Source organism: Salmo trutta, chromosome 27 (genome assembly GCF_901001165.1).
Source record: "Salmo trutta chromosome 27, fSalTru1.1, whole genome shotgun sequence".
NCBI lineage: Eukaryota > Metazoa > Chordata > Actinopteri > Salmoniformes > Salmonidae > Salmo > Salmo trutta.
This window is the reverse complement of record NC_042983.1, coordinates 35294000-35306851: the sequence shown is the minus strand read 5'-3', so window position 1 is coordinate 35306851 and position 12852 is coordinate 35294000. Positions and strand designations below refer to the sequence as shown.

General features: G+C 46.6%; 1 protein-coding gene across 1 annotated transcript in view; it reads right to left on the bottom strand.

Moving 5' to 3' along the window:
• Positions 1 to 1343: 1343 nt before the first annotated feature.
• Positions 1344 to 12852, bottom strand: part of LOC115165095 (adhesion G-protein coupled receptor V1) — a 244458-nt gene continuing 232949 nt past the window's right edge. The window contains exons 87-89 of the mRNA XM_029718130.1: positions 9153 to 9338; positions 6799 to 6973; positions 1344 to 1798 (exon numbers count right to left, since the gene is read on the bottom strand). Of these exons, the coding sequence (XP_029573990.1) occupies positions 1680 to 1798; positions 6799 to 6973; positions 9153 to 9338 (480 nt within the window). The 3' untranslated portion in view covers positions 1344 to 1679. The remainder of the gene's footprint in view (positions 1799 to 6798; positions 6974 to 9152; positions 9339 to 12852) is intronic.

The window sequence follows — 12852 nt, the reverse complement described above, 5'->3', positions numbered from 1 at the left end:
TTCCTTTCAGATGTAATTAATACAGAAACCTGGCGTCTATTCAGTAAGGTGATACCATCAGAAAGTTGCAGATAGAAATGTAATGAATAGAGCCGATTCAATCCCCTATTCAACTTGACAGACAATTCTATTTGTTCTGCGCAATGGATTTCTATCTGACCGTTCTTCAACGTTGCACACTTCTGAACAGGCCCCTGATGCTGGGTTGGCACCAGTGCTCCAGCTTGGTGAGGCTGTTTCTTCTGATTAGGCCTAAGACTGTGGAACTCCTTTACTTATTATCCAAACCCATCTTTATTCAAAGGCTGTTAACTACATGTAACAGTGTAGGTTCCGTCCCTCTCTTCGCCCCCAACCCGGGCTCGAACCAGGGACCCTTGCACACATCAACAACTGACACCCCACGAAGTAGCGTTACCCATCGCACCACAAAAGCCGCGGCCCTTGCAACGCAAGGGGAAACCCTACTTCAAGTCTCAGAGCGAGTGACGTCACTGATTGAAATGCTATTAGTGCGCACCACCGCTAACTAACTAGCCATTTCACATCGGTTACACTCACCCCCCCCCTTTGACCTCCTCCTTTTTCCGCAGCAAACAATGATCCGGGTCAACAGCATCAATGTAACAGTGTAGGTTCCATCCCTCTCTTCTCCCCAACCCGGGCTCGAACCCTTGCACACATCAACAACTGACACCCACCGAAGCACCGCTACCCATCGCGCCACAAGAGCCACGGCCCTTGCAACGCAAGGGGAAACCCTACTTCAAGTCTCAGAGCGAGTGACGTCACTGATTGAAATGCTATTAGCGCGCACCACCGCTAACTAACTAGCCATTTCACATCGGTTACATACACAAACTCTCTATTGTCTTACGCCACTTTTGGTCATTCATCAGACTTCCTCAGTTTCATTCTTATTTATGGTCATTTTCATCAGCGCCAATTGAGAATGCATTGAGTAGACCGTCAGCTGACATAGAACGTAACGTGCAACTCATAAATTCTGTGTTTGACCTTGTATTCTGAACATTTACAGTAGATTGACAGGTTTTATGATTAGGTATTATCTCATCTATAGTTCATAGTCCCTCCGCCTCCTGCAGACACAAGCAGAAATATTCAGACCTTTCCATGGACCAGAATTCTCACAACGTGTAGAACAAGTTTGTGAAATTGCCCCAGGAGACTGCGTGACCCCACAGCCACTCAGCAATTCCACATCCTGCGTTACGCAACTCTCACACAAGTTCTCCTCTCTTTATGTTTGACTGCTGACATTTACCATAGACTGCTGCCGGTCACTCTAAACCCAATCACAATTGAACCAAGACAGCCCGATGTAAAATATCTGTTGAAATATTTATTAACAATGTTACAGAAACCTTAGCAGCAGGTTTGAGGGTGCTGGCTTGTGTCCTAAAAACTATACAAGCATTTACACCCAGGAGAGATCAAATCAGCTTCAAAAACTCTTGTCGAGAACTTATACACATTCATTTAGTAACACATTGATATATTCATATAAAAACAGACAAAAACATCACCGGCTTTCATGACATCAAACAACTGACGAAAACCAAAACTACTCTATTAAAAAAAACGTGATGTTTTAGTGCAAAGGCAGTAGAAATATAAAAACACTTGTGTTGTTCTCTGTGGTATAAAAACGTGGGAGGTTAGAGGTGTGTATCTGCGATGGGGATGCGTCTTAGTTCTACAATCTGAGACGGGGCCGTACTCCCATCGTCATGGCTCCCGTGGATCGACTCGTTGTCACTCAGATTAAGGCCCGATCCTGACAGGGGGAGAGAGACAGAGACACGTCAAGCATCACTTATTAATAATGTTGTCATCTCTGGTCCAAGGCGTAGTGCGCATTCATCCACTACTCTCTGTACACTACACCGCGGATCAGAGCTATGATAAATGTTTGACATCATTCAGTGTTAACTTAGAAACTCGTTAACAAAACATCAAGTCATTTGTTCTTTGTATACCGAAGATTGACATCAACACCTGCTGCAGTGTCCTGAGTGAAAAGTGACTGTGATCAGTAATCAACAGTTAAATCAACACTTTATGTAAAATAGCATTTTCAACATTACCAAAGGTAAAGACATGAACAATGGATTGTCCAAAATGGCACCCTATTCCCTATATTGTGCACTACTTTTGACCAGGACCCATGGGGCTCTCGTCAAAGTAGTACACTATTAAGGGAATATGGTATTGTTTGGGATGCACACATTGTGAAAATATACAGGTCCATTAAAATGTCTCCATACTTTCTATCTGGTTCAAGAGGGGCCAGGATTGGTTGTTTTTTACCCATAATAATCACCCCCCCTCTATTCTGTTTAACCTTGAAGAAAATAGAAAATACTGTAAGTAAGTGGAGCGCTTCAGGTGTTCCACAACAACCAAAGTGGGGCACTCTGATGAAGACATAATAGCAAATATTTGTGTTTATACATTTTCCTTTATGATTTTCAATCTTATTTAACCTTGATTGGTTGTTGTTTGACCAGTTAGAGAGGTAATTAAAATGTAAATGCCACCCCATCCATATCTGTATTCCTCTTGAGGCTGAATGTTGGGGTGTACCGATGGGTGATAGAGAAGGCCAGAGAAATGCTAACTCCTCCTCCATAACAACTGCCTATTAGAATACAGCGCACACAATCCACGTCACAGACAGCAGAAGAAAGGTTAGCTCTCCTCTCCCGAGGCTTTTGTTTACGGTAACATTACCCTCTCTACCCAATCCACTCTAATTAACACCTCTGACTCCCTCCAAGTCCGCTGCCGCCAGGGGGACTTTTCATTTAGCATCGCCACGGCAATGGACAAGTGTTTTTTTGGGTGTGGATACTGGTGTGTATTCCCAGCCCACTCCCAGGGGCCCGGTTAGGACTGAGGTGCCAGATTAACCCGTTTAGCATGGGGCCCTTCAGGGACTGATCAATCAGGGACTTGGCTGGCCACCACGAGGAAGGGTCAAATCCTTTTCCATGATATGGACACGGCTACCAGGCTTGACTGGTATACAAGTTAAATGTCACGTCTCTTTCCATAGGGTGTGTTTCTATGAACAGAGATCTTAATTGGTGAGAGAGAGAAGGAAGGTTAATAAAACTAACAGGTGTCCTCTCTAAAGAATCCAACCACAGTGAACGTAGTAGCTATGTGTGGCGAAGACACGTCCCATCTAAACCGTATGAGGATGTCACGCTACATGTCACGACTCTTTCACAGAGCACTGCCGGCTTGGTCACTACGAAAGAGCCATGACATCACCATTCTACGGTTTCGTCCCCAATGGAACCCTATTCCCTTTATAGTGCACTACATTGGACCAGGGGCTATATATATATATATATATATATATATATATATATATATATATATATATATATATTTCATACAGAAAAAGGACTGAGCACTACCTGGCATGTGTTCAGTTGGGTCTACCACTTGTTATTCAGGCAGTGTGAAGCGATTACTCTGTGACTTGAGAATGGGAGCGGTGATATATCAGTCTGCTGTTAGCCCTTTATCTCATTAAACATTGATGACTGAGGAAAAACTGTTCCTAAGGGTGCAGGATTAAAGCTCTGCAAAGGAGTGATTGAGCAGGGCCAGCAGTAATGACTTCCATGGGAACACACACGCAAACAATACATTTAGACAACCCTGGCGTTGCAAACACCATGCTCTACCAACTGAGCCACACGGGACCAAAACAGGATGCATACACTGTCATGCCCTGACCATAGAGAGCCATTGTTTCTCTATGGTGAAGTGGTTCAGGGTGTGACTGGGGGTGATCTAGTTATTTATTTCTATGTGTGGTTCTAGGTTTGATTTTCTATGTTGGTGATTTGTATGATTCCCAATTAGAGGCAGCTGGTAATCGTTGTCTCTAATTGGGGATCATATTTAAGTAGCTGTTTTTCCCACCTGTGTTTATTGTTTTGAGTTAGTGCACGTAGCATCTCTGTAGTCACGGTTCGTTGTTAGTTTATTGTTTATTTGTTTTTGTCTTTGCTTAATAAGTAATATGGAACTTAACATTCGCTGCGCCTTGGTCTGACATTTATTCCAGCGAACGTGACAGAATATCCCATCACAACAGTACCAAGCAGCGTGCCCAGGAGGAGAGGGTAACATGGACTTGGGAAGAGATCCTGGACTTCGGAAGAAATCCTGGCAGGATAGGATCGCCTTCCTTGGCAGGAGTCACAGCAGACGCAAGGAGAGAAGGGAGAACAGCGACGACGCCGGGGTTCGCGGCCACAAGAAAAGGCCAAAAGACAGCCCGATAATTTTTTTTTTGGGGGGGGGGGCACACGGGGTGGTTGGCGGAGCCGAGGTGTGAACCAGTGACAACATGGGAGGAGGTAGAGAGGTGGTTGGTCGACCAAGGGAGAGTGCCAGAGCCCGCCTGGGAGTCAATGGAACAGTGCGAGGCGGGATACCGGAGAATGGAGTTGGCGAGGAGTATCCGGAAACGTAGGCGTTTGGAGGAGCGTCTTACCAGTCCGGTGCAATCTGTGCCGGTCGCACGCATCAGACCTCCAGTGCGCCTCCCCAGTCCGGTACGTCCTGTGCCTGCTCCTCACACTCGCCCAGATGTACGCCTCCACAGCCCAGTACGTCCTGTGCTAGCTCCTCGCACTCGCCATGCGAAGTGTGTCATCGAACCGGTACCATTGATGCAGGCTATACGCACCAGGTCTGCGGTGCGCCTTCACAGTCCAGTATGTCCTGTGCCTCCTCCTCGCACTCTCCCTGAAGTGCGTGTCCCCAGTCCGGTGCGTCCTGTGCATCCTCCTCGCACTCGCCCTGAAGTGCATGTCCCCAGTCCGGTATGTCCTGTGCCTGCTCCTCGCACTCTCCCTCAAGTGCGCCTTCCCAGTCCGGTACGTCCTGTGCCTGCTCCTCGCACTCTTCCTGAAGAGCGTGTCCCCAGTCAGGTACGTCCTGTGCCTACTCCCCGCCCTGAGGTGCGTGTCACCAGTCCGATACCACCCCAGAGCTTCCGGCGACGAACCCCAGTCCAGAGCTTCCGGCGACGGTCCCCGGTCCAGAGCTTCCGGCGACGGTCCACGGTCCGGAACCTCCTGAGACGGTCCACGGTCCGGAACCTCCAGCTCCATTGCCGGAGCCTTCCCCTGCGCCGATGCCCAGTCTAAGCACGGCAGCCAGTCCAGCTCCAAGGCCAGAGTCTTCTTCTGCGTTGGCGCCCAGTCCAGGCACAGCGTCCAGTCCCGCTCCATGGCAGGAGTCTTCCTCTGCACCGATGTCCAGGCCAGGGCCGGTGTCCAGTCCCGATCCATGGCAGGAGCCTTCCTCGGCATCGAGATCCAGTCTAGGCACAGTGTTCAGCCTGGGTCCATGGCTGGATCCGCGGGATGAGCAGGTTCTTCGGCCCGCACCAGAGCCACCACCAAAGATGGTGGATCCGCGAGTTGAGCGGGTTCTTCGTCTCGCACCAGAGCCACCCCTGATGCTGGATGATTGGGTACTTCGTCCCGCACCAGAGCCGCCACTGATACTAATCACCCTCCCTATTTGGTTTCAGGTTTTGCGGCCGGAGTCCGCACCTTTTGGGGGGGTACTGTCACGCCCTGACCATAGAGAGCCATTGTTTCTCTATGGTGAAGTGGTTCAGGGCGTGACTGGGGGTGATGTAGTTTATTTATTTCTATGTGGGGTTCTAGGTTTTATTTTCTATGTTGGTGATTTGTATGATTCCCAATTAGAGGCAGCTGGTAATCTTTGTCTCTAATTGGGGATCATATTTAAGTAGCTGTTTTCCCACCTGTGTTTATGGGATATTGTTTTGAGTTAGTGCACGTAGCATCTGCAGTCACGGTTCGTTGTTAGTTTATTGTTTATTTGTTTTTGTCTTTGCTTAGTTTCACTTTCTAATAAATAATGTGGAACTCAACATTCGCTGCGCCTTGGTCCGACATTTATTCCAGCGAACGTGACATACACACTCACGCAAGCACACACACACACAACCGTGTAAATGAGCACACACACACAAAATCACACAAAGGTTAAAGGCCATATGTGAGTCACCCATATTCCAGATAGAGAATGTATGCTCAAGTACAAATTGGAACTTTAGTCTACGAGGGAATAAGATTTGTATGTTTTCCCATGTCACCCCGCTTCTCTGCACACTCCACTGGCTTCCAGTCTAAGCTTGCAAGACCATGGTACTTGCCTATGGAGCAGCAAGAGTAACTGCCCCTCCCTACCTTCAAGCTTTGCTCAAACCCTACACCCCCAACCCGAGTCCTCCATTTTGCCATCTCTGGTCTCTTGGCCCCTGAGTCATTGGAACTTTAGCCTACGAGGGAATAAGATGTGATTTGTATTTATAGTGAGTCATTGCATTTTTCACTTCTCCCATGACATCATGGTGTTGAGGAGTAGGACAAGGAGTTTTTCCTGAGCATGTGACCTAACCAGGAATAACTCTGGAATCTAGTTATTGGCTTCATATTGATGGCTGATGAGGCATACGTGTGCAGGATTAGCAATAGGCTATGTCCCAAATGGCCCCGTATTCCCTACAAAGTGCCCTATGGGCCTTTGTCAAAAGTAGTGCACTATATAGGGGGTTGGGATTGATGTGGTAAGGGTTCAGTTTGTGTTTTGCCCACTACCTGTTTATCCATGTAAATGTCCAAATGCCAAAAATAAAAAACCTTGACAAAAAAGTAGTGCTTTATATAGGGAATAGGGTGCCATGTGGGACTCAGCGATGATGATTCTTACCAGTCTTTAAGGCAAATATGAGGTCATCAAAGTCCTGGGACTCATCGTCGGCCACTAGGTTGGTGTTGATGAAGCCTCCATCGGTGGCATAGGTCCCACTCTGAGGGCTCTGCTTAAACACACTGCTGGGCTGGCTGTCCGGATGCAGAGACGCACACTCCCAGTCCGCAGACACCTGCCACACACACACGCACGCAAGCACACACAGCCGCAGAAACGCGCAGACACACACGTTTACAGACTGAATATGGTATTATCAAAGACAGCCACTCCAACAAATTCCAACAAGTTGAAATGACAGAGCCTAAAGTATGTCAGGGTTCCATTTCTACAGTGCCTTTTATGAGCTAACATTTAGAGTGTTTGGATGGCTAAGTGGTTGTCCTCAAGGCGTTTCATAGACAACACTAACCAGAGATGAGCGTGTAAATGGGTCAAGTAAATCTCCATGATTAATGCAATGACACACACCAGGCCCATTCTGGCACCAAGTCCGCTCTGGGTAGCAGAGAATGGGCCTGTGAGCTGTGTAATCACGCCTGAGACATGGAGGGTCACACAGAGTTTGTTGCCCAAACTCCCCAAAGGGTTAATGCAGGATGAGGGGTCACCTGGGCCTCATACAAAATCAGGCTCTGGGCCTGCTGCTGATGAATATGAGACAGAGAGAGACACAGAGAGAGACACAGAGTGAGACAGAGAGAGAGACACAGAGAGAGACACAGAGACACAGAGAGAGACAGAGAGAGAGACACAGAGAGAAAGACAGAGAGAGACACAGAGATAGACACAGAGAGAGACACAGAGAGAGAAACAGAGAGAGAAACAGAGAGAAAGACAGAGAGAGACAGAGAGAGACAGAGAGAGACACAGAGAAACAGAGAGAGACACAGAGTGAGACACAGAGTGAGACACAGAGAGAGACACAGAGAGAGACAGAGAGAGACACAGAGAGAGAAACAGAGAGAAAGACAGAGAGAGACAGAGAGAGACACAGAGAGAGAAACAGAGAGAGACACAGAGAGAGAAAGACAGAGAGAAAGACAGAGAGAAAGACAGAGAGAGACAGACAAAGAGAGAGACAGAGACACAGAGAGAGACCGATACATAGAGACAGAGACACAGAGACAGAGACACAGAGAGAGACCGATACATAGAGACAGAGACACAGAGACAGAGAGAGAGAGACACAGAGAGAGACCGATACACAGAGACAGAGACACAGAGACAGAGACACAGAGAGAGACCGATACATAGAGACAGAGACACAGAGACAGAGAGAACCCAGGGATAATCACTGAATGTCTACAAGAGTAGTGGTGGAAAGAGAGTTCAGCACCCTCATAGACAACTAGCTAGGCAGACAGACAGGCAGTTAGACACAGGCAGACAGACAGGTATACAGTTAGACACAAACAGGCAGACAGGCATACAGTTAGACACAGGCAGACAGGCAGACATGCAGAATGACAGAAACAGGCAGACAGGCAGGCAGGTGTAATAGCTTATCTCAGTGTTTCTTCATCTGGTCCTGGGGACCCTAAAGGGCTGCACATTTCAGTTTTTCCCTAGCACTACATAGCTGATTGAAATGAACAACATATCATCAACAGCCAGACAGACAGCTGGTGTACTAGCCTATCTGAACAGGCTGTAATGACAGACAGCACGGCGTAATTGTCTATAATGGGTACAGAGTGTCTGGAGCTTGGTGAATTAGGCACCGCCAGGCACCAGTGGATTTGTCATATCCGCTCTGAAGGGGGTTGATGAGATGCCTCCCATGTACCAATCCCCTCCGCCTCTCTCGCCCCTCTCTTCCCTTTCCACCGCTCAATTTTCTCTCTTTTCTCTCCAGCTCCCTCCGCTCTGCTGCTGGGATGGACCCCAAGGTTCCAAATCACAACGTTTGTGTTCTCATGAAAAAAACAGGATTAGTGGATTCCTACTTTGGCAAAAAAGGGACTGTGTGTTACCAGGATAAATTACATACAGTCTGACCCCCCTCTGTCTCCCCTACACTGGGCAGGGGACAAAGAGGTATGGGAGGTAAGGGTGAAGCAGACTCAGATGTTTGGTAACAGTGGTCAGCCAGCCAGTCAGCCAGCCAGTCAGCCAGTCAGCCAGTCAGCCAGTCAGCCAGCCAGTCAGCCAGCCAGCCAGTCAGCCAGCCAGTCAGTCAGTCAGCCAGCCAGTCAGCCAGCCAGCCAGCCAGCCAGTCAGTCAGTCAGTCAGTCAGTCAGTCAGTCAGCTGGGGGCTTGTAGGGCTTGCACAGGGCTTCTCACTATTTCTTCTCCATAGTTTGGGCAGTGAGGGAGGGAACAATGGCAGAGAGAGACTGCATGTGTGTTACCTCCTCCATGGTTCTGATGAGGTCCAGGGTGGACTTGTTGATCTCCCCCCCTATGGTGGCGGCACCCCCTCCCTGGTAGGCGGAGTCTGGACTGCCCTGGCCATTCATCTCTACCGTGTAGCTGGCCTTGGCTGGCCAACATAGCTGGTTGTGCATCAGGAAGTACACAGCAAACACGTACAGGCCCTGGGGAGAGGGCACAGGGCAAAGGTCAGGGGTTATGTGTGTGTGTGTGTTACTAGAGGAGGTTAGGTCACAGACCTACACCACCCTGGGAGAGCGAACATAAGAGGTACAGAGAGGCTCAGCGCTAACCAGCCAGCTTCACGTGTTGTATTGTTGTCTCTACCTTTTGCCCTTCGTGCTGTTGTCTGTGCCTAACAATGTTTGTACCATGTTTGTGCTGCTATCATGTTTTGCTGCTGCCATGTTGTGTTGTTACCGTGTTGTTGTTATGTTGTGTTGCTACCATGTTGTGCTGCTGCCGTGTTGCGTTGCTACCACATTTGTTGTAATATTGTGTTCCTGCCATGTTGTGTTGCTATCGTGTTGTTGTCATGTTGTGTAACTACCATGCTGTGTTGTCCTGTGTTGCTGCCATGCTGTGTTTTTGTCTTAGGTCTCTCTTTACATAGCGTTTCTGTCTCTCTCGTCGTGATGTGTGTTTTGTCCTACATTTTTATTTTTAATCCCAGCCTGCGTCCCCACAGGAGGCCTTTTGCCTCTTGGCAGGCAGTCATTGTAAATAAGAATTTGTTCTTAAATTGACTAATTAAATAAAGGTTCAATAAAACATTTAAAAGCTAGCCAGGGAGAGAATGATTTCAGTAGCAATTAACAAGACAGATAGAAATCAATTTATAGGATAATAGAAGACGTAAAATAAAATAATGTAAATTACTAAACTCAAACAGGGACATTCTAAACATTCCTCAGCCTCATCTCTAAGATGTATTAAATACTTTTATCACCCTCATCAATCTATACACAATACAATTGACAATGACAAAGAGAAAACAGGTTTTTAGAAAATGTTGCATATGTATTAAAAATAAAAAACAGAAATACCTTATTTACATAAGTATTCAGACCCTTTAATATAAGACTCGAAATTGAGCTCAGGTGCATCCTGTTTCCATTGATCATCCTTCAGATGTTTCTATAACTTGATTGGAGTCCACCTATGGTAAATTCAATTGATCAGAGACAGGATTGTGTCGAAGCACAGATCTAAGGAAGGGTACCAAAACAATTATGCAGCATTGAAGGTCTCCAAGAACACAGTGGCCTCCATCATTCTTAAATGGAAGAAGTTTGGAACCACCAAGACTCTTCCTAGAGCTGGCCGCCAGGACAAACTGAGAAATCTGGGGAGAAGGGCCCTGGTCGGGGAGGTGTCCAAGAACCTGATGGTCACTCTGAAAGAACTCCGGAGTTCCTCTGTGGAGATGGGAGAACTTTCCAGAAGGCCAACCATCTCTGCAGCACTCCACCAATCAGGCCTTTATGGTAGAGTGGCCAGATGGAACACACACCTCAGTAAAAGGCACATGACAGTCCGCTTGGAGTTTGCCAAAAGGAACATAAATGACTCTCAGACCATGAGAAACAAGATTGAACTCTTTGGCCTGAATGCCAAGCGTCATATCTGGAGGAAACCTGGCACCATCCCTACGGTGAAAGATGAACGGAGCAAAGTACAGAGAGATCTTTGATAAAAACCTGCTCCAGTGCGCTCAGGACCTCAGACTGTGGTGAAGGTTCACCTTCCAACAAGACAATGACGCTAAGCACACAGCCAAGACAATGCAGGAGTGGCTTTGAGACAAGTCTCTGAATGTCCTTGAGTGGCCCAGCCAGAGTCTGGACTTGAACCTGATCGAACATCTCTGGAGAGACCTGAAAAAAGCTGTGCAGCGACGCTCCCCATCCAACCTGACAGAGCTTGAGAGGATCTGCAGAGAAGAATGGGAGAAACTCCCCAAATACAGGTGTGGCAAGCTTATAGCGCCATTCCGAAGAAGACTCAAGGCTGTAATCGCTGCCAAAGGCACTTCAACAAAGTACTGAGTAAAGGGTCTGAATACTTATGTAATTGTGATATTTAAATGTTGTATTTTTATACATTTGCTAACATTTCAAAAAATCTGTTTTTGCTTTGTCATTATTGGGTATTGTGTGTAGATTGATGAGGGGGAAAAAACGATTTAATCAATTTTAGAATAAGGCTGTAACGTAACAAAATTTGGAAAGAGTCAAGGGGTCTGAGTATTTTACGAATGCACTGTACCTAGAACACACTAAAACATTTGTGTGTTTACTTGACCCATTCAATCCAGGCTTACATTTCTGCAATGCAAGAAAACCATCCTGGACATCAAGTTACCAGTTTCTAGTTCCCTAGATGTAATAGGGACCAATGTCTTCTCAGGAATATTCTATCCATTCGCTGATGTTTGCCCTTCCTGTACAGATGTCCTCTGATGTAGCCTAGTAGCTCCAGAGCAGTGCTAACTAACCACTAACCAGGCTGTATGAAATTTAGCCAGTGCACTGGAGCCAGCTGGCTAACGGCTGCTCAGTGGACTACTGCATGTAGTGATGCTGCTGTGGTTTAGAGATGGTAGAATACAGCCATAGCATTAACAATGTCTATATAGTTCAAATGGATGCAGAGAAAATACCTTCTTTGTATGTTTGCACACACACACACACACACACACACACACACACACACACACACACACACACACAGCTGTTGTGAGCAGAAACATTAAACAGCCTTTTACAGTCAAAGAAACAGTCACTCCAACAACAATAACAACATGGAAAATGATCCTAATGGAAAATGTACCGCATGAGGGAGATAACACAAAACAACCTGAAAGAGCGTGCAACTGCCAAGTGTGCAATAGCATAGAGGCACATAAGCAACTGTGCTAAGGAATTGCTATAGAACAGAAGCAAGTGTGATAATCAGATACTATACCAACTCAATAGATAGCTAGGATAAGCTATGTCATTGGAATGATTCTTTAGGGTTTCTGAGGCTTATGGCAGCCACAACAGTAAACCGTGATCTGAAGATTTGCTATCCTGCCATACACGTATAAACCTCACTCCACACAACATAGAAGGAATGTGATTATATCATAAATCCTAATGAAATTATCATTTCAATTATGCTATTTTTAAAAACCTAATTCATGCTAATGCAGCACTGTACTCTACATTTCCTGTCTGTTGATTCCACTCTATTAATGTTCATTAGTGTTGGTGATGACGTGCCCTTAATGGCTGTGTCATGACACAAATATCAGTGCTCTGATCTCAATGTTCCTCATCTCCCTAAAAAACAAATTGTTTTTCCTCCGTAAACGCAGACTCTCAAAGCAGAACAATTGTCCCTTAATTGTGTTCCTGCCGACACCAACAGCTTCACAACAGGTTCAAAACAGCCTGACGCTGGCATCGCTAGGGGAGAGAACAGTAGCAGTAGCAATAGGAGTAGAAGTAGTAGTAGGACTAGAGGTAGGAGTAGGAGTAGCAGTAGGAGTAGCAGTAGGAGTAGCAGTAAAAGTAGGAGTAGCAGCAGTAGGAGTAGCAGCAGTAGGAGTAGCAGTAGGAGTATCAGTAGGAGTAGCAGTAGTAGTAGCAGCAGCAGTAGAAGTAGCAGCAGGAGTAGCAGCAGGAGTAGCAG